The sequence below is a fragment of the Camelus ferus genome, chromosome 6 (genome assembly GCF_009834535.1).
Source record: "Camelus ferus isolate YT-003-E chromosome 6, BCGSAC_Cfer_1.0, whole genome shotgun sequence".
In the NCBI taxonomy this organism is placed as follows: domain Eukaryota; kingdom Metazoa; phylum Chordata; class Mammalia; order Artiodactyla; family Camelidae; genus Camelus; species Camelus ferus.
The window spans coordinates 64,210,303-64,229,747 of NC_045701.1; the positions used below are offsets into that span (position 1 = coordinate 64,210,303).

The 19,445-nt window shown below is 31.3% G+C and overlaps 1 protein-coding gene across 9 annotated transcripts in view; it reads left to right on the top strand.

Moving 5' to 3' along the window:
• Nucleotides 1-19,445, top strand: part of GPHN (gephyrin) — a 425,260-nt gene that overhangs the window by 251,930 nt on the left and 153,885 nt on the right. For 4 of the 9 annotated variants that reach the window (XM_032482207.1, XM_032482208.1, XM_032482211.1 and 1 more), the window contains 2 exons: nucleotides 5,422-5,478; nucleotides 7,656-7,727. The exons of 3 other annotated variants lie outside the window; for them this stretch is intronic. In XM_032482207.1, the coding sequence (XP_032338098.1) occupies nucleotides 5,422-5,478; nucleotides 7,656-7,727 (129 nt within the window). The remainder of the gene's footprint in view (nucleotides 1-5,421; nucleotides 5,479-7,655; nucleotides 7,728-19,445) is intronic. 2 more of the 9 variants (XM_032482209.1, XM_032482213.1) reach the window with 1 other exon arrangement.

Consider the following 19,445-nt stretch of genomic DNA (forward strand, 5'->3'; position numbering starts at 1 on the left):
AAGGTTTGATAGCCTAAAAGAGCTCCTCTAATCTTGTAGGAAAAAAAAGAAAGGAAGAAAATGAGTAAAGGACAGGAACAACCATTTCATTAAAAGAAATAAATTTAGCAAAGAATGTGTCAAAAAAATTTACCCTCACTGGAAGTCTATTAAAAATTAAAAACAATAAAAATTTTGCAATCAAATTGATAACTATTTTTAAATTATAATCATCATTGCTATAGTGAGCAGTGACATGCATATTCCTAAACACTAGTAGGAATATAAATTTGTGTAACCTTGCAAGCAAAACATAGGTATAAGCTTAAACTTTATTATGTTTTAACCAATAATTTTATTTCCAGAATTTTTTTCAATGCAAATTATCAAAGAGGGCAATAAAGACTTATGTATAAGATTATTTATCACAGCATTATTCATATTCATGAAAATCAGAACCAACATTAATGTCTATGGTTATGTAATATGTGTGTGTGTGTGTGTATATATATATATATATGAGTTATTAATATAACCTAGAAAATCATACCCTAAAGAATATTTAATGGCTTGGAAGATGCTCCAAATAAAATATGTAGTTAAAAAAAGTAGTAAACAAAACTACATAGATATTAAATTACAGATTATTTAATAATTACATTACTTTTTAAACCAGAAAAATATAAGTTTTTGTTTGTTTCGTTATTTAAATAGGATCTGGTAATGACAGGGATGGTTTTGCCTCCTTTTCAGATTTATGACAAATCTTCATTAAGCCAACAATTTATTTATTTTTATAACTGTATTTATACCAGAGCATTGTTATATCCGTTCTGTCCTTAATCTTGCTGGGTAGAATATTATATTTCAATGAAAATTTGAAAATAAACTTTTTTTGATCACATACAGAAGTAATAAATGATTCTTAAGAACATATACTGTGCTGTTAAAAAGTTATCTTTTTCAGAGTGTCTAATAACTTTTATACCACACCTGTGATTGGCTTTATAATTTCTTTTTAGACAGATATGAAATCTGGGGGAAAAAAGAACATGGAGTGAATTACTCTCTGGCTAGTGAGCAGGAAATAACTTGCTTAAAAATCTAATACTGTATAGATTATACTATTTTGGAATCAGAGCTGCTATAGAAACTTAAGGGTCAGAATGATAGATTCATAATAAAATATAAATCATCTCAAATATTAATAAACCATTAGAAATCAGAGCCTTTGAAATAAAGGATTTCCTAAGTATAATTTTTTTTTGTAAGGGGGTGGGGCAGTGGTGGATCTGTGACTTGCTACCAAGATTCTAATTTTTGACTTCTCAGTTCTTCATTATTCTTTGCAACTATTTCTTTGATCTTCTGTATTCTTTTATTGGTTTAGTTTATAATCAGATTGCCTTTGTCCAAAAATGCATTAGAGTATTTATTATTCCTTGATACACTCATAGAATTGCTGCTTCTCTTTTATTTCTTTCTTCCCTCTTTTTTACTTGCCTCAGTAAATCACGAAACAGAATTGTTTTATGGTGTTTTATTGAAAGGGCTGAACTATAGTGAATTGAAATATTAACTAGATCTCAGAAAGAATTTATTTATTTATAAGCATTTGTTTAATTTTGAGTTCTCAAGTAAAACTTTTTTTAAAAACCTCCTTCAGTCATAACTACCAGAAGCAATTTTTAGCTGTACCGATACAACTGGGTGATATTGGTTGGAAGATAAACAATTTCTAAGAAAAATTTTTATTTCCTGTCATTGATACCTATGCTTTTTTAAGAAGTGGCATAATAAAATGAGGTTCAATATGTTTCTCTCTCAGGGTAGTTTTGAATGTAGATTAGATAATTCTGAAAATAAAACAATTCAGCCCCTAAGGCAAAAAAAGAAACAGAAATGTTTAATCTATACAATCTTAATCTAAATCAATACAAAATATATCATTAGTGACAGAGGAGACATCTACATTAGTCATTCCACAGATGAGAATCTAAATTTAATGAAGAGAACTGAGAGCCAGAGAATTTAATACCAGCTGTGCTTTTTTTTTTCCTGATATGTCTCCAGAAAGCTACTGAATCTCTCTAAGACCTGAGTTCTCTCATCAATAAAACAAATGCACAAAATACATAAACTTTTTTCACAATTTTTCACAGACATCTTATAACTGAAGAGAAGTGTTAATGCATCCCCCTGCAATATGGGCTCCTACCTTAATGTGGCTTCTACAAGCCTAAAATTTCCTTGAGGTTTTATGTTTCATTTCAAAAATTAATAGAAAGCTGGTTTTCTACTCCAAAATCCATGTTTGCCTATAAAAGTATTATGCTTACAGCTACTTACTGTTGGTGAGAGAAATGAGGGTGAGGTGGGATAATTTTCTACTTTCTTAATAATGGAAATAATTTTACAATGAGCCAAGTTTTGAAGAACTGAGCCAAATCAAAGGGAATCAACAACCCATACTGTATTGCATCCAGGCAGTTTCTTTTGTTGCAAGAATTCAAGCTCTTACTTTAAAAAAAAAAAAAGGTGAATACAAATGGCAGTCATTTCACTACTTTACAGACCACATCCTGGTAATTAATCCCTGAGGATAGATTACTGAGTAATTAAGCCTTGAAGAAATATTCCCAGAATTTTACAAAAGAGGTGATACAGTGCAGTCTTTTCAGATAATTTTTAATGGATATCTTGTTAAATATATTCTAGCTGAGAGGGTGAATAGAAGATTGAAATGACTTACATCCTCTGATTTGTGTCTTTTACAGTCTCAGTAAAATATTTATAAAAGGATTTCTTCAGGGTAAAAAAATTGTTAGTGATAAAAGTTTTTGTTTTGCAACTAACATTTTAGTTTTTGATATATATAAATAATCTCAACTGTCCCATAATCCCTCCAGTTTTTTTTACATCAAATTCTCAAACTTCACTTATATTGCAATGATCCTATATGTAATATCAACATTCGCAGTTTAACCTTTCTTAGTTATTGATAATGTTTAGCCCCATAGAAAAATATGTATAAAGTTAGATAATGGTATGAGGCTTTTATAATTATCATGAAGAGTATATTTCATCTTATCCAAATTTTAATCTTTTATGATTTCTCTTAAATTCTAATCAAAGAAAAATAAAAATCAGGTATCTGGATTAGCTGTGAATTTCTTTTATTTATACTACTCTGTCATAATTGCTGATTAAAGGTTGACTAGAATAAATGAGAGCATTACATTTTAAAATTATTTATTTGACTTTTCTCTACAACTCGAATTTTAGTTTATGAGAAATCTTTTTCAAATTCTTTCTGAAGTTTTTCAGTATTATGCATTATTACCTGGTTCACAAGCCACAAAAAAAAAATCACATGACTCTTAAATGACAACAACTTCTGACTTTGATAACCACATTGATTTTCTAAAGCTTTCCTCTTATGATAATTAAGAATTTACAAAATCAGATTTAAAGATGAAGCATTGACAGATGAGCTGTGTGCTCTAAAACCCTTGTTTAAATTAGTATTACAGTCTGTTTTTCACATTCAGAGTTCAATGGTGACTATCTTTTCTCTTCTTATGTTTCATTCTTTCATTCTGTACTTGCAATTGCATTGTGAACTGAAATGATTTAGGAAAAAATTCTTTTATACATCAATATATTAACATAAAATTTCTTCCATTAATGAGATAGACACACAGACAGGGACATATATACATATACATCCTCTCATAAGCATCAGTTTTTTTCCCCAACCCATTTATTTCCAGGCCTATAAAAGGAATACAGCTTTAAAGTAGAAATCAGAAACTGGATTTTGGCTGTTAATTTGTCATTAACATCCTATGTAACATTGAAGAAACTACCTCATGTTGCTGGATTTGATGTAATGTTAAGCTTTCTAGAAATAAAAAATAATGTAGAAAATTGTGTTCACTTGTTACTATATAACAGTTCTGAAAGTGTTCAGTTTCTGAAAGTTTTCAGAAATCAGCATAAGGCATTAGACTTTTTATTGGAAAATAGCTTTTGATATAAAGATGTTCTCTGATATCAAAGTAAACAGCACAAGAAAATGACTAGATATTATGAACTCAGTGTTCATCCAGAGGCCCATTCATATAGAGAGAGTGTTGCCATTCTAACTACTATCCATTGTTTCTAAATTTGAGAATTCTGTTAAACTAAGAATAAGAATCAGCGATTATCTTTAGGATATAGCATTTAGTTAATGTTGAAGAATTACTAAAAACTATTTATATCAAGTAAAACCAAAAGTTACAATTCTTACGGACCAAGATGCATTTGTTTCAAGGTGAAAATTTAATTTTCTCAGTATTATTTCTAAGCAATCTCCATATACTATCAGAGATGTCCTAAAGGGGATAAGACAATCTATAGCCTGCCTCCAGGAACTATAATTTTGTAGCATGGTCAGATTTCTTATTTTTCCTGGGGACTTCAACACTGGGAATTTGGCATCAAACTGATACTTCCTCCTAATACAAACAGGAGTATCACAGCTAACTTGGAGACCATCATTCTGCACGTGTAGGAATCCATAATGTAAAAGCACTTGGTCTGAAGCTTCCTTCCACTCTTCCCCTACCCTGTTTTTGATTTGTCTTCCTCCTTAACCAAAATACTAGTTATTGTTACAACTCTATTAAAAAACAAAGGAATTTCTACTTTATATCTCATCTAATGAAACACTTTGTGTCAAGAATCTTCCTTTCCTCTTTTACAGTGTTGCAAAACAAGTTTTTTAAATAGCAGTTTTACTTTCCTTTTTTGCTATCTTACCCAAGAGGAAAATTCAGCTGAAATAACAGAAAGCTTTCAGGGAGTGAATGTATCTAACATTGGTCTGGCATTAAAATTTTCTGGTTGGGCAGCAAAGTTGTTTAATTGGGAATCTCAGTGACAGCTGAACAACCTCAGTGCTTGTGTTAGCAAGCAGAGGAGCTTCACTCTGTCACCTATCAAGAATGATGCTTGTCAGGACTGGTCTTTCCACTTAAAAATCACTCATATTTCTAATGATACCATTGGTATTTTCTGATATTACAGTGAAATAGATACTGAAAGAGATGAAGTTTTCTGTGTAGGTATATTTGTAATTCTTTGTTTTTCATAAACCAAATGCAAATGTAACACTACTCCAGATACTGCTTCATCAGAAGTCCCCAAGATAATCAAAAGTAAGTGTGCATTTCCTCATCTTAGGAATAGTGTCATAGCAAAGATTGAATTCTAGTGACCAGCCTATTTGTAGAGCATGTCATATAGCCTCTGGGTTAGTTAACTCCTTGGCCTCCTAAGACGTACCTCAAGGAGTCAATTGATGTTTTTGCATGTATTACTTACTAATGTTTAGAAAAATTTTTAAGTTCACTTTTTCTTTATTCTGTCTTTTTTACCCATCTTCCCTCATTGTAGCAAATTAGACGACCGGATGAAAGCAAAGGAGTTGCTAGTAGAGTTGGATCCCTCAAAGTAAATATGTTTCTAACATTTTTTGGCAAGATTTCGTCTATAGCCTACACTTCTTCCTTTTTGGAGGGTGGTGGGCGGAAAGGGGCTTTTTCCATTTTTCACCATCCCATTTTGTTTTATTTTAATATTTTTATTGGCTGTTGGGTCATATTTTTTTGTTTGTTTCAGCTACACATAGAGCAACCAGCTGAAGGCAAGCTGCCAAATAACTAGCTTTGAATGGCACCAGAAACAAGAGAAGGGCTAACTGCCTCATTACAGGTGCCTATAATTTGGGGTTCTAGAGTAAACCGTTCCTCTGATTGATGTCACTGACTATGTGTTAAGTTCCTGTTACATGGAAAACTAATATTTATTTTCAGAATATTATCTCCCGTTTTTAGTTTTTTGGTAAAAAGTAATCAAATGTTATTTTAGTGTCATTACCATTAGTAGTTCACTCCAGAAGAATAATTATTATGAGTTTAAAAACATGTATTATATATATAAACTTAAGAATTAGAAAGGAAAGGAATTTTATATGATGCTATTATAGTGGGCTCACATGTAGCTAATAGTATTTAAGCCCTTTTAATCAATCCCCTTTATTTTTTTAAAGTTAAAAAATTGATGTGACAATCAACAGAAACTGATATGTATCTAAATGTTTGCCCAATTGTGTATGTGGCCTACTAATACACCACTTAAAGATTTCTGATCTGATGGTCCCATTTGCTAGTTGTTAAATATCCATTTGGTCAGTATATCTTGGGCACTCAAGACTCTAACATTTAATCACAATGAAAAGGTAAATAAGTTATCACCCTAAGAAACACAGACATAGCCAATTAATCACTTTTAAAGCTGCCACCATAAATGCAGGTTAGAAAATTTGCTGAGTTTTAAAAATATGCAGAGGAATCTTCCCCCAAATTAACCACTTCTGTCTCAATCCCATTTGTCCTTACAGCAATAGTGACTGTTAAATTAATCAAAATAACATATAATTCACTGTACTGGGATGTGCTAAAATTCACTGACTACTTTGAGGCTAATATTAAGTCATTTTAAAATTTTACACACCTCCAGTTTATTTCCACTTAACAATTTATGAAGCACTAATTTCTGTACTCTTTCCTCTCCTTGCCTCTTCTGCCTTCTTAATTTTACTTTTTTGTTGTTGTTTATTTATCTGTGTGTGTGCACACACGAGTGCACATGGATGAGGGTGTGTCTGTATGTTTGTGTCCTTTATTCCAGACAAGCCATCTTCTCTGTTCTCTAGCACTGCTATATACTGGGTAGCATTTTTTTTTAATGTTATTTCACTAAGGATAATCAAAGGGGAAGGAAGTATTGATTATATGCTTATTTCCAAAATGAGGCCAACTAAAATTATTTAGTCAGAAAAATATGAGTTTATGTGTCTTGATGATATATCAGTAGCATTCCTCACTGTCTACCTGTGAGGTATCATATTTTAATTCTTTAAGGGACCATAAATCTATTATTGTTTAGACTATGGATTATAACTCAGATTCAAGTGAAAAGGTGCAGTTCCACAAAGCTTTTTGGAAATACTGATAGTGAAATGAAAATAAAATGGCATCCGTAACTGCAGCAGTGTCTGCTGTAAACTGAATTGTGTGTACGAGTGAGCGTGTGTTTAATTATCTGTAAGTTCAGCTTTTGGATGTATAGAACTTCAAGTTATAATTGTCTGTTTATTGTTTCTAAGTGTATATACAGTATGATTATGTGTATACACATATATATGTATAAGAACAAAAGCTACGTTTTAGAGTTCAGTTTACTTTAATATGGATGCAGCCTTAAATCAAAAAGTGTGTTTGGGAAAGAAAGGCAAATTTCCTAATTTTAAAATATCTTTATTCCATATTTCTACCAAATAGAAAAGTTGAAATCCTCTCTAGGGGATTATAAGGATAGCTATAGTATTTATTTTCTCTAAAACTTGGGGGAGAAAAGATTCTGTAATTAAAATAAAATATTGTCTTCCTAGTCATGGTTTATTGAGCATGTATTCTTGCACTATAAAAAGAACTTTGATGTTTTGAAATGTTTGCTAAAGACAGTGAGAAATGTATAATGCTGTGATCTTATTTTTAAAAGGAAAAAGGAAAACTGAAAAGAGAACAAGTTGCTTTTTCAATTCATTTTCTGATGTTTACATGTAGCTCCATCGAAAGCTGGAGGAGCTCAGAGATCACCTAGAAGGCAATGTGAAAGGATACTCTCTCAGAGTAAATGTACGATTTCACTCGGTGATTTTTTTTTTCCTAAACTTCTGCTGGCTGGTAATTCCAAATCTGATTGGTTTGTCCTCTCATCTCCATCTTTTTGACTTTCTGTCTCTTTTCTCCCTATCTTTTTCTTTCTTTTCTAGCTGCAGCTTCATGCTCACATTTATGAAATAAAGATTAAATTGGCAGGGTAGAAGACCTTTAAACCACATTAACATTGCATTTGATTTAATAACATTCTGGCTCCAATGCAAAATAAAAACTTTTTTTTTTCAAAATCTGTGTTTCTTATACAATTGTGTAATTTTCTGAGGATCTTTTCATGAGACTTCATTTGGAGCTTTTCCATTGACTCTGTCTTCTGCTCCTTGTTGGATATGTCAGCAGGATTTTAAAGTATGATCTGGATCCAAGTGATAAAGCCTTGATGGTTCAATTTCCATTGTCAAGGAAAATGATCAATGTCAGAATGTCACTATAGGTAATCTGGAAAGCTGACACTTTTTTTTCTGAGTTAATTGATTTCTCTTAGCTCAGACTCTTTGGGAATAACTATAAGATATCATTTTTTTGTTTAAAAATAAGAAAATTAGGCAGCAAGAATTTTCACTAGGAATACCATTTTGTAACATCTTACAGATACTTGAGATAATGGCTAATATACCTAGGACAACACTTTGAAGAAGAAAATACCTTAGAGCCCCTCAATACTGTACATACATCATATAGGGATATTAACAGTAGTATTTTTTTGACTGATAGTTCACACTCAGAATTCTTGGTCCTTCTCCTGAATGTATCTTTTCAAGATAAATGGAATTAAAATCTCTAGAATGGTATATGGTATAAATATGACAGAAGAAAAGCTAAAATATTGCAGTAAATAATTTCTGGCTGTATTTAACCACCTATTCCTGGGGTGTTAAAAAAAAAAGTTCCTATGAATTCTAGCCCTGATTTACTTCTCCCAAAATTATTGCCATACACTTAATTCATGTTGCCGTAATAGTTTTGTTATAGAGGATAGAATAAAAAATATTGATATAATAATTCTCTGGTTTGTCAGCTTTATTTTTAATTATATATCACATATAGTTATATATATCTCTTCATTAAATTTCTGATTTCTAAAGTTCAAAGTTTTTATTAATATCAATCGTTAAATTCAGATAGCTAAACAGAGTAGGAAATTTATGTCTCATTTTTCTACTTCTTTCTTTTGAATCAGTCCTTCTTTTCAAGTGTATTCTTAAGAGTATTTGAAAGATCATCTACAATCACCCAAGGAATCTGTTTCACTATTTTAAAAAGCTTTTTTAAGATTAGTATGAATTTTATGGTTGAATCAGTCTAGATATACCTGGATGATATTCTAGAAACTTCTAAAAAGTTTCTGATAATGTATGTGTTTAGTGCTGTACTCTTCCCTAGCCAGTCTTGAGAAATGATATTATTTTTCTTTCAATCAAACCAAGACCAGAAAGCTGAGGCTTGCTAAGGTCTATATGATAGGAAGTTAGAGTTAAATTAGGGTTAAATTGAAAGTTCTGTGCTTTGAAAATTGGGTTTTCTCATGCCACTCTTCAATTTCTTTTTTTCAATACCTATACTGCATGGTGGAGTACCTAATAACTAATCTCAATGTCTTCATCTTTTGTTTCATTTCACTGGGTCACACTTTGCTCTGATTACTTTTTTTCTAAAAAGATTGAATATAAAGAATATCATTCTAAGATTCTCATTAGCTAGAAAAATATAAAAAAAAACAAAAAAATAAACTATCAAAAGGCAAATAATATCTTCTCTACAGAGTTCAGCTAAGAAAAGATACAAATCAAATGCTTAGCTGAATGTTCACTTTCTCTCCTTTCCTTTAATTCTCATTACCCCAGAATTCCTTAAAATATCCCTTTGTATCTTAAAAATTATTGCTTTGAAGCAGAATAAAGTTATTCTCAGTACCATAAGCTATATAAACAGATTTTGTTTCTAAAATGAGATAAATTGGCATGTAGCATCCATTCCATTTTGTGAAAATTTATTGTAGATGTCCACAGACAAGAGCAGGTATGTGGGTATCTTTTAATTCATTGAAACATTGCTAAATATTTCAATAAGATGAAAGGTTCAGAACAAAGTTGCTACTTAAATATTTTATTTAATAGTTGAAGAAGGTGAGACATCATTCACAAGTTTGTGATAAGGATTTAATTAACTCATTAATGCTTCCATTGGTATCATCCATATGATGTATTTTTTAGAGAAGATAGAACCCTGCATTTTGATTTATTATGTATAATCAATGATATAAAGTAGAATATTCTGTTAAGTAATTTTTAGACTATTACTAAATTTTATTTATTTCTCATATGAAGACATTTCTTTATTTTACATGGACTCTTCTATAGCAAAAAGTAGGATGATTAGATTCTTGAATTCTAAATTAAGAATGCATTCTCTTTTTCTGCATATTGTACAAAGCGAAAGTATTCTGAACCCTAAATGGGTTTTTAATAATTTTAATAATAGAAAAAATATCACCTTGTAACTAAATAAAGTTTGCTTAATTTAATGAAGAATAAAACCACATAAAGAAAAAAATTAATTTTCCATGTAATCAAATGCATGGATTTAGTAAGAAGAATATATAAGTCAGACAGAGAAAGATAAATACTGTGTGATATTACTTTTATGTGGAATCTAAAAACTATAACAAACTAGTGAATATAACAAAAAAGAAGCAGACTCACAGATACAGAGAACAAACTAGTGGTTACCAGAGGGGAGAGAGGGAGCAATATAAGAGTAGGGGATTAAGAGATATAAACTATTTGTATAAAATAAACTACAAAGATACATTATAGACACAGGAAATGTAGCCAATATTTTATAATAACTATAAATGGAGTATAACCTTTAAAAATTGTGAATTACTGTATCATACATCTGTAATTTATAGAATATTGTACATCACCTATACATCAATAAATAAATAAATAATTCACAAGATTGAAGAACAGTGCAGACAGTGTTCAGAATTGGAAAACAAGATAATGCAAACGAATCCTTTGTTTAATATACATCAAGGTAAATTTATAATATTGAAGTTAATTCATTAAAGAGCAGTGGGTCCCTGGAGAACTTGAATGTTAAAACATTAACAAAAAAGTAGATAAATGCTCATGAAATAAAGACAAATAGGAAAAAAAGAAAGGAGAGGAATAAAAATACCTCAAAGCCACAAATTTTGTGTTTTCACTCAGCCTATGTAATATGATGGTAAATTTCCATTCAGCTACAAATATATACAGATTAGTTTTGGGTAACCAAATGTGTTAATTTTTTTTTTTCCAGATGTGTTAATTTTTTAAAGGCTTTAACATACACAGGGAAGATGACTTAGGGAGATAGATTATTGATGTATAAGTGAACTAAGAAGAAAGATAATGAAGTAGACGAAATATAGGTACCTGCTATACTAACACACAAAAAAAGGGATGGTATTATTTGAAGTGGAAAAAGTTAAGGGAGGAGTTATCACTTAAAATAAGGCTGTATTTTTATTAAGTTTAAGAAAAATGTTTGAATTAAGTCAGAAAGCAATGTCTTTTGAAGAGTGGTTTTTAAATATTTAATAATTTCTTGAATGCCAAAATAAGACTAGTATGAAATAGGGTAATATAAATAATGAATTAGATGGCTGTGATTTTATAGATCTTTTAATATCAATATTTTCATTCCAGCCTTAGTTTTGAACTAACTCTTTTTACATTGTCAAAGAATTTTCTTTGGATTTTTTGTACTTTTTTATTCATTGAGTTAATGCTGTAATTCAGAGGTCAACAAACTACAGTCCTCAGGCCAAATCCTGTTTCTCTTTTGTGGGTCTTTTGTGAGCCCATGAGCTAGGAATGAGTTTTGCATTTTTTAAGTGATTGGGGGAAGGCAGTGGAATCAAAAGAACATCATTTTGTTACATGTGGAAAATTATATAAAATTGAAATTTCAGTGTCCAGAAATAAAGTTTTATTAAAACATAGCCATACTCTTTTTCATTTGCATTTAGTCTATGGTTGCTTTTGTACTACAATGGCAAAGTTGAGCAGTTGTAGCAAAGACCATATGGCACATAAAGCCTAAAATATTTACTATCTGACTGTTTACAGAAAAAGTTTGCCAATACTTTCTAGAACGGGTTAGTGTGTCAAGATGACATTGACAAAGAAATGGTTATAATAGGGGCTGTAATTATAGGGCTGTATAATAGGGGCTGAAATTATCTTTGTTTTAGAGATTGAGAAAAGGAAAGCTGCACATTTTGGGGGGGGGGTTCAGATTATTCTGCATGGAACATGTGCTTAAAAGAGTTGATCCCCTGAAATTTTCTACCTTTACATTTTTAGTCTTCCTTTTTACATTGTTTTTTCTAGCTACTCTTTCTTCATATGCAAAACACACACACATGCCCACAAAGTAAACAGTGTTACTATTAAACCCTTCGAATATAGAACTATCATATGGATAAAGTATAGATTATAAATTCCTCTTCTTTGGAGGACCTCTTACAGAGACTTAGAGTATAAAGATAAATTTCATTCTTGCTCCTTAAACTTTTTAAAAATGTGTTTTTATTTTGCTGTACACGTTGCATTTTTCTGTTTATTACTTCCTTGCATCTTAATAAAGATATTTCCCCTGGAAACCATAATCAGCTTTTGATTTCTACTACATTTCCTATTTGACCTTACCTAAACTCATACCTTCTATAGAAAGTTTCATTTAACTGTCATATCTTAATATAGCACTTAAAAATCTAAAAGGTGTCTACACTGAATCAGTCAACTTTGAGGTGATGAAGAACAGCTGGAACGTTAGATAAATAATCTTTCAGTAGCTTTTAAATGAGTAAACATCAGTTTGTTTGCATACTTTTTCTTTAAGCAAATGTCAATGTTTCTTTGTTCTAGTGTATAGAACATTGAGCCTCCTAAGTCCTCCTATTTTAACATTTTGGCATTTACTCATACTAATAATATGTGTTTATTTACTGTTTAATTCATAATAATTATGTAACATCCTGAGTATCTTGGTAGATGATGTCTTATAAATATGACCTGATTACAATAATAATGAAGATGACAGTAAACAACTTTTAGGATTATCTCTTTGGAATATGGGCTAATTTGCTGCCTTTCATTTTATTAGAATTCATTTAACATGTAAAGTTAGTTAATACAATGTGAAGATTCAGTTCTACTGAAAAATAACAAAATCTGTCTTGTGCTTTGAACATCTAATAACCTATAAAATTGCCTACAGTAGCCTAAGGCATCATTGGGATTGGAAATGACACATCTGTGAGGTGTTTAATGCTTACTGCAGAATTACCCTTCTCAGAATTGACTTTAATACAAAAATGAGGTACTAATAAAAGAACTTGACAAGTAAATTTCCCTAGTAATTGAAAAGGGAGAGAAGTGAGGGGGAAAAATATAAGACTTAAATTTTATTTTGAAAGATAAAAATTTTCCATTTTGTGGGTATAATTATAGAAACAGAACAAACATGCAGAGGAAGACTTTCTTAGAACTAGTATCTTGCTAAAGAAAATCAGATGTATATGTGATTGAAAGAAAGGTTTAATTTCTTAATATGTTTAGAACTAATATTTTAGAAACTGCTTCACAGTGACCCATTAAGTGGCAGTGATACATTTTATCACAAGTTTATGTGATGGTAAGTGTATAAAATCTTCTGAATATATTTCACACAGTTCAGCTTTTGAGGGTAGAAGAAAAGGAGTTTGTATATTCATTCATTGAGTAAACCCTTAAAGAGTGCCTACTACATTTCACTATGCTGGGTGCTGGAAATACACTTAAAAAACAAACCAGATAATAACAGCATTTCTGATTCCTCCACTGTGCCATCTTCTTCTATACCTTCATTTCCCCACCCTAACTTTGTATTTTGGAACTTTATGAGGAATTTATAAGTAGAAAATGCATACTTAACTATTTAGCTCACATGGCATTGTGACAACCTAATGTAAAAGAGGCCACACAGTTGCATGTGGCAGTGTGACAATCTAGAAAGTAAGAACAGGCCAGAAAATTATCAGTTCAAAGTCATGAAGATTAAACATGATTTTAAGTATAAAATAGCTGTTTTTAACAATCAGTGAAACATTCTGATAAAAGATAGGTCTGAAGAAGAGTTTTTTTAATATCTTTTTGGTGTTGCATTTGGCTTATTTATTTATTTATGGACATTCAGTAATACTAAATAGATTCAGTACTGAGAATGAACTAGTAGGAACAGGAAGTCAGAATCAGAATACTGAGCTGGCTTTGGTGCCCTCTTTAAAGAGTAATACGAAGATATACAGTACAGTCATTCTATAAATAATCTCATATATAGTTTGCTAATGTTGAACCAGTGAGACCACCACAGGAAAAAGTGACCACTGTTCTGCTTTTCTGTTAACCTTAAATGAACATCTTCTTAGCAATATTATACCAGATTCTGATGAGGGGAAATCATCTCCGTCATGGATTTTTTTTTCTAAGCCAGGTATTTTTTTATCCCAAGGTTCTCCTCAAATAGTATGAACCTTCAGATTCCAAGCTCAAATGACTGTTTATAAGGCTATTTTATTATCTGGCAAATGTGTTGGTGATGGAGCCTTCTAAACTTCTGAGACCCTTACTGTGCATCATTTCCTCTTTAACAGTGTTTTCTTTTCCCCACTGCAAAACCAGGCTCGGCTTCCCTCGTGCTCATCTACCTATAGTGTATCTGAGGTATACTTTGCACGTGTTTTCTTATATGGTCAACAACATGCTCGCCCTCACCATTCTTCTATTTTATTTTCCTTTTGCCTTAATTTATTTTGCCTTGCACTTTGCATTTGGCTGAAAGGGATGAGGGTACCAAAGGGGAAAAGTTAGCTGTTTTAGGGGAAAAATCCTATATTTTCTGAGTAACTTTTTTTGGGCAGTTACTATATCACATTGAAATGGTTAAAGCCCAAATAGCCAATCTGAGTGTTGCCACTAACTTAATTCCATTAAGATTTCTTTGAACCAAGTAATTTATTATTAAACTCACACTGGCTAACAACAGAGATTCCAGTTTACAGACCCATGTAGGTCTGTCTCTAGTAGCCAAAGATTTACATTAATTTAGCGACAATCTTAACTCATTAATCATGGACACAGGAAAGCATCCACATTGATTACTAAATGAAAAGTTAATATGATTCCCTTATTTTTATATAAAATAGAAGATTCATTCCCTTTTTAAAACTGATTAGGTTACTTAGGAAAATAGTCTCCTTGGTATTTTGTATTTATATAAGGTTTTTATAATCTACAAGAGCTTATCACTCATAAGATTCGTGTCCTTTTAACAAAATATTTCAAGTGAATTTTGAGCTATGTTCTTTGCCTTTTTAGGTGGTGAATTTCTCATTCTTATTATGTTAAGCCATAGCATAAATGGGTTTTCTGGTTTTATAAAGCAGAATCACTAAAATATTATTAGCAGACTAAATATCCTTTAAGTCTCCTTTTCAAAGTAGGAGCACTTTTGAGTAGCTAAGAGAAGAGTGTATGTACTTCAAAATATGACTAGTAAATAACAGGACTTTAATAGCCTGTCAATTTTAAGATCTTAATTTTTTACTTTACAGACATAAGATATTGCTACACATATTTACTTTGTGTGGGCGACTATAACTGTTACGTGCAGACTACTGTTGTCAGCTTAATTATGATCACAGAAATATTACCTCAGAATGTCATGCAAAAAGCAGAAAGATGGCACTATCTAAAATACCAGGTAGTGTGTACAGAATCACAGGCAGAATATCATCTTTTGACTTTACAATTTTATGAAAAGATTTGAAAGGAATAGCATTGCTAAACCCATAGCCTCACAGAGTTGAACTTACTGAGTCAGTAGAATTACAGCCATCTTTAATTTTTTCATTTGTAAGTTGCAGCTGTTAAAGATTCTTTTTCTCTTAAAACTGATTTTGTGGAGAATTGATTTCCTCGTGAAATACGTATTTATAGGGAGAAGCAAAGTAATGAAACACAAGCCGAATTACTTACGATATCAGCAAAGACATTTGAAAGAGAAGATTGATATCATCTCATCACCACATTTTCCTTAGGTCCTTCCTTAATTCCCCAGGATTGTGATTCCCAGTTTTAAAAATATATAACCCATTTCTTTCTGCCACTTCATCCAGGCAATTCTCCATTTCCCATGAGAGTGTTTAAGAAGTCTCCCATTGGCATCATCTTCAGTCACAGTCTACAGCATCCATCAGGGTATTACTTTCTCTGTGACAGCATGTGTACAGGAGGGCTCTCAGGTTGGAATGTGGAACTGGCTTCTGGGGGGGACGGGGTTATGTATGCTGTGGCGTTTACTCTATAGCACTCAACTCTTAAATGAACTCTGGCTTCATCTAGATTTGTTTCTTTAATTGTGACACATGAACTTTATTTACTTGTCATGAAGTGAGTTTTTCCTTTTGTTATTTGTGGTAGGGTTTCTATATTGCACTAAATGCCACATCTCTATGGACTGCATAGGTGATGTTTATGTTTAATTTATGATACTATAAAGACCAATAGCATGAAGAACTCCTTGAGGAATCTAATATTCATGATAGTCCTCTGGACAAAAATAACCTTCCATAATTGTTTTCTTTTTTATTTTAAATTGGTAATTGTTTCACAAAATTTTAGACTATAAGCCTTAATAGTTAGAATTTCAAGGAATGTCCTTATGTTTCAGATTTTCATATGGAAGCCTCTTGATGGAACTGTTCATAAAGTGCATTATTTATTTTATATGATCACTGTGGAAGTAGCCAAACCTTCCATGCCTCAATCTCTTCTTCCCTTCACATTTACATCATCTTCATCTACCTCCACTGCTGAAGAAATAGGTCTCCAACTCTAATGTAACACATGAGCTTTACCAATTTAATGTCACTGTCTTCTGTGACATTCATGAAACCAAAAACAAAAAACAAAATCTTGTTCAAAAATGAATCTATTCATGAGTTGTGCAAGAACAAGATCATTTCTAACCTCACCTGGCTGATAATGCTCAGCAAATGTTACTCCATGTAGTTGATAGCCCCTTTGTTAAAACTACAATTCTCTTACTATGTGACAAGCTCTGTGTTTGGCATCTCATTTATCTTATCTCAATTAATCTTCAGTACAGCTCTGTTTGGAGAAGGTATTATTGTCATCTTCATTTTACAGAAGAGGAAACTAAATCTCAAAGAAATTAGACAATTTACCCAAAGTCACAAAAGCTGCCAAGTGAGTGGCAGAAAATTGTTTTCCTTTTTTTTTTTTCTTAAATACTTTCCACTGTTCAGAAGTTATTAAAAATCATCAGCACTTTGAATGGCATTCAGTAGTCTTGTATTTTCATAGCATGTATTTACCTGATTCAGGTTGATTATGTGGTTTAAGGCTTTCTCTTATGAGAGGATCCAGGTATATCTATAAGTTAAAAAGCTTTAATTCAAGTAAATATTAGAAAGATCTTGTGTAATTTATTATTTTTTCTCATATTTAGTCATTTAATAAATATTTATCGGGCACCTACTGTGCCTTATTTAAATATAATTATAATCTAGCTATTTCTTGATCTTTGAAATTGGCTTCATATTTAGAATGCATAAAATTTTATGAACGCAATGAAATCAGTGTCTTAGGTTGAGCACTATTGTTCATCTCTTCAAACCAAGTTAAAAAAAAAAGGGGGGGATGGAGAACTCGACTCCCAGATTTCTAACTAGTCTTCAACTTTGTTCCAGCAGTCTTCATTTTTTAAAATCCTTTGAAAACATTGCTTCAGAATTCCCTTAGTTTAAACCAAAGCCAGAATTAGTACTATCTCCTAGTAGAAATAGTGTTCTTTCTGACTTATTTGAAAAGCTAGAATGTACGTGCGATACAAATCTTTCATGATTTGTAACCAAGTCTAAACTAAAAAATAAATAAATAAACATCGAACCTTTAAAACCTTGTCTTTAATATCTTAGATTTCCCAGTAGCAAGATTGATTTAGATAATTTGAGATTTTGAAGTTAAATTGATTTTTCCTATTGATTGAACAGAGTCTGAAACTTATATATTTACTGAATGCTTAAGAAATTTTAGCTACCTAAAAAAATGGTGGCACTTTTAAGTTGTAACATGCAGAACAGCTACACTTCGAACTCTTAAATCCACTCTTATTACATCAGTTCTGATCTAAACAAATTTTGATTGACAGTTTAGAGCTTCTGCAAATGCAAGTTTCAGTTGAGTTGTAGATTAGATTCAAGGAAGGAAAAGGAGGAAGAAAAGAAGGAAAGAAGAGAGGGAAGAAAACAGAACTTTAAACACAATAGCATTTCCTGTTTCAAAAGGAAAAATGGGACCATTTTTTTAAATATCAGTAGAACCACAAACTGTTTAAATTTGGAAGAAACTAATACAGTAAAGATTCATAAGGCGATTATTCTACACTGTGAGAAGATTTTCTACTTTATAAAATCCTCACAGAAAATCTTTTAATAATTGATTTCTTATTTATTTCAATATAGTTGTTCATGATGTTCCACTCTTTCCTTTCACACTTATGTGAATTATTTTCATGCGGTTTGTATGTAATAGTTGGGAATTTGGAAATAGTGTGAAGAGATCTGTTAGAAATGTATCTTTTGAAAACTCTGCAACTGATGCTACCAAAGTGTCTTAACTCCTACCTCTCTGGAATCTTTATAAACGAATTGGAGTATTTGAATTGTTTCGGTCAAAATAAGAAAATGAAATATACATTTCTCTCTGGCATCCAAATAAGTGGCCAGCCATAAAGACAATGGGAAAGCACATGACTTCTCTTTGACAGGGATATTTGATAAATCTAAGCAAAACATTCTCGAAAAAAGAATTTAAAAGAATTGGTTGATCATTTTTGATAAAAGACAGTGGATATTTCCATCACAAAACAATTGTAGTTGACACTAATGAATTTCTGCTTATCCTCGCGGCCTCGTACTCTGGTCATTTGAAATACAAAAGAGGGTCATCAATGGAAGTTAGACGTGAGAATTCTAAACTTTAAGATGAGGAAATATTAATGCATTAATGCCCAGATAAAAAGTTTAAGAAGTTTTTGAGGTAAGTGTCTTAAAACTAAGATTTAAGCTATATATAATCTTTGAGAGAAGATACAGATATAGCTGGAGAGAGAGAGAGAGAGAGATAAGCAGGCAGGTAGAATCTCTTTTCCTTATGTGGAAATCCAGCTTTATGCAAATACAGATTATCTTATTGTCATGATGTTGTCATTTTTCCTATGATATAGAGAATTTACAAATAAAATTAATGAATTAGAGATGGATACTTGGAGCCCAAATATATATTGACTCTATAGTATGCATTAAAGTGACATGGCTCACTTGCATTCATACTTATATTTCTAGCTGCTATTTGAATGTCTTTTTATGCTTTCAAACTTAGTATATCCAACTCTGCTGTCTCAGTCCCTTCTATCATGTTCTTAAAGCTTCCCAGCATAAAAATCTTCTAGTTATTTTTTATTCATCCTTACTTTTCATCTTTGACAGTGTGTCATTAAATTTTGTCATTTTTGTTATTTCTTCCTTTGAATTATTCTTACTCCTAATACCTACAGTGA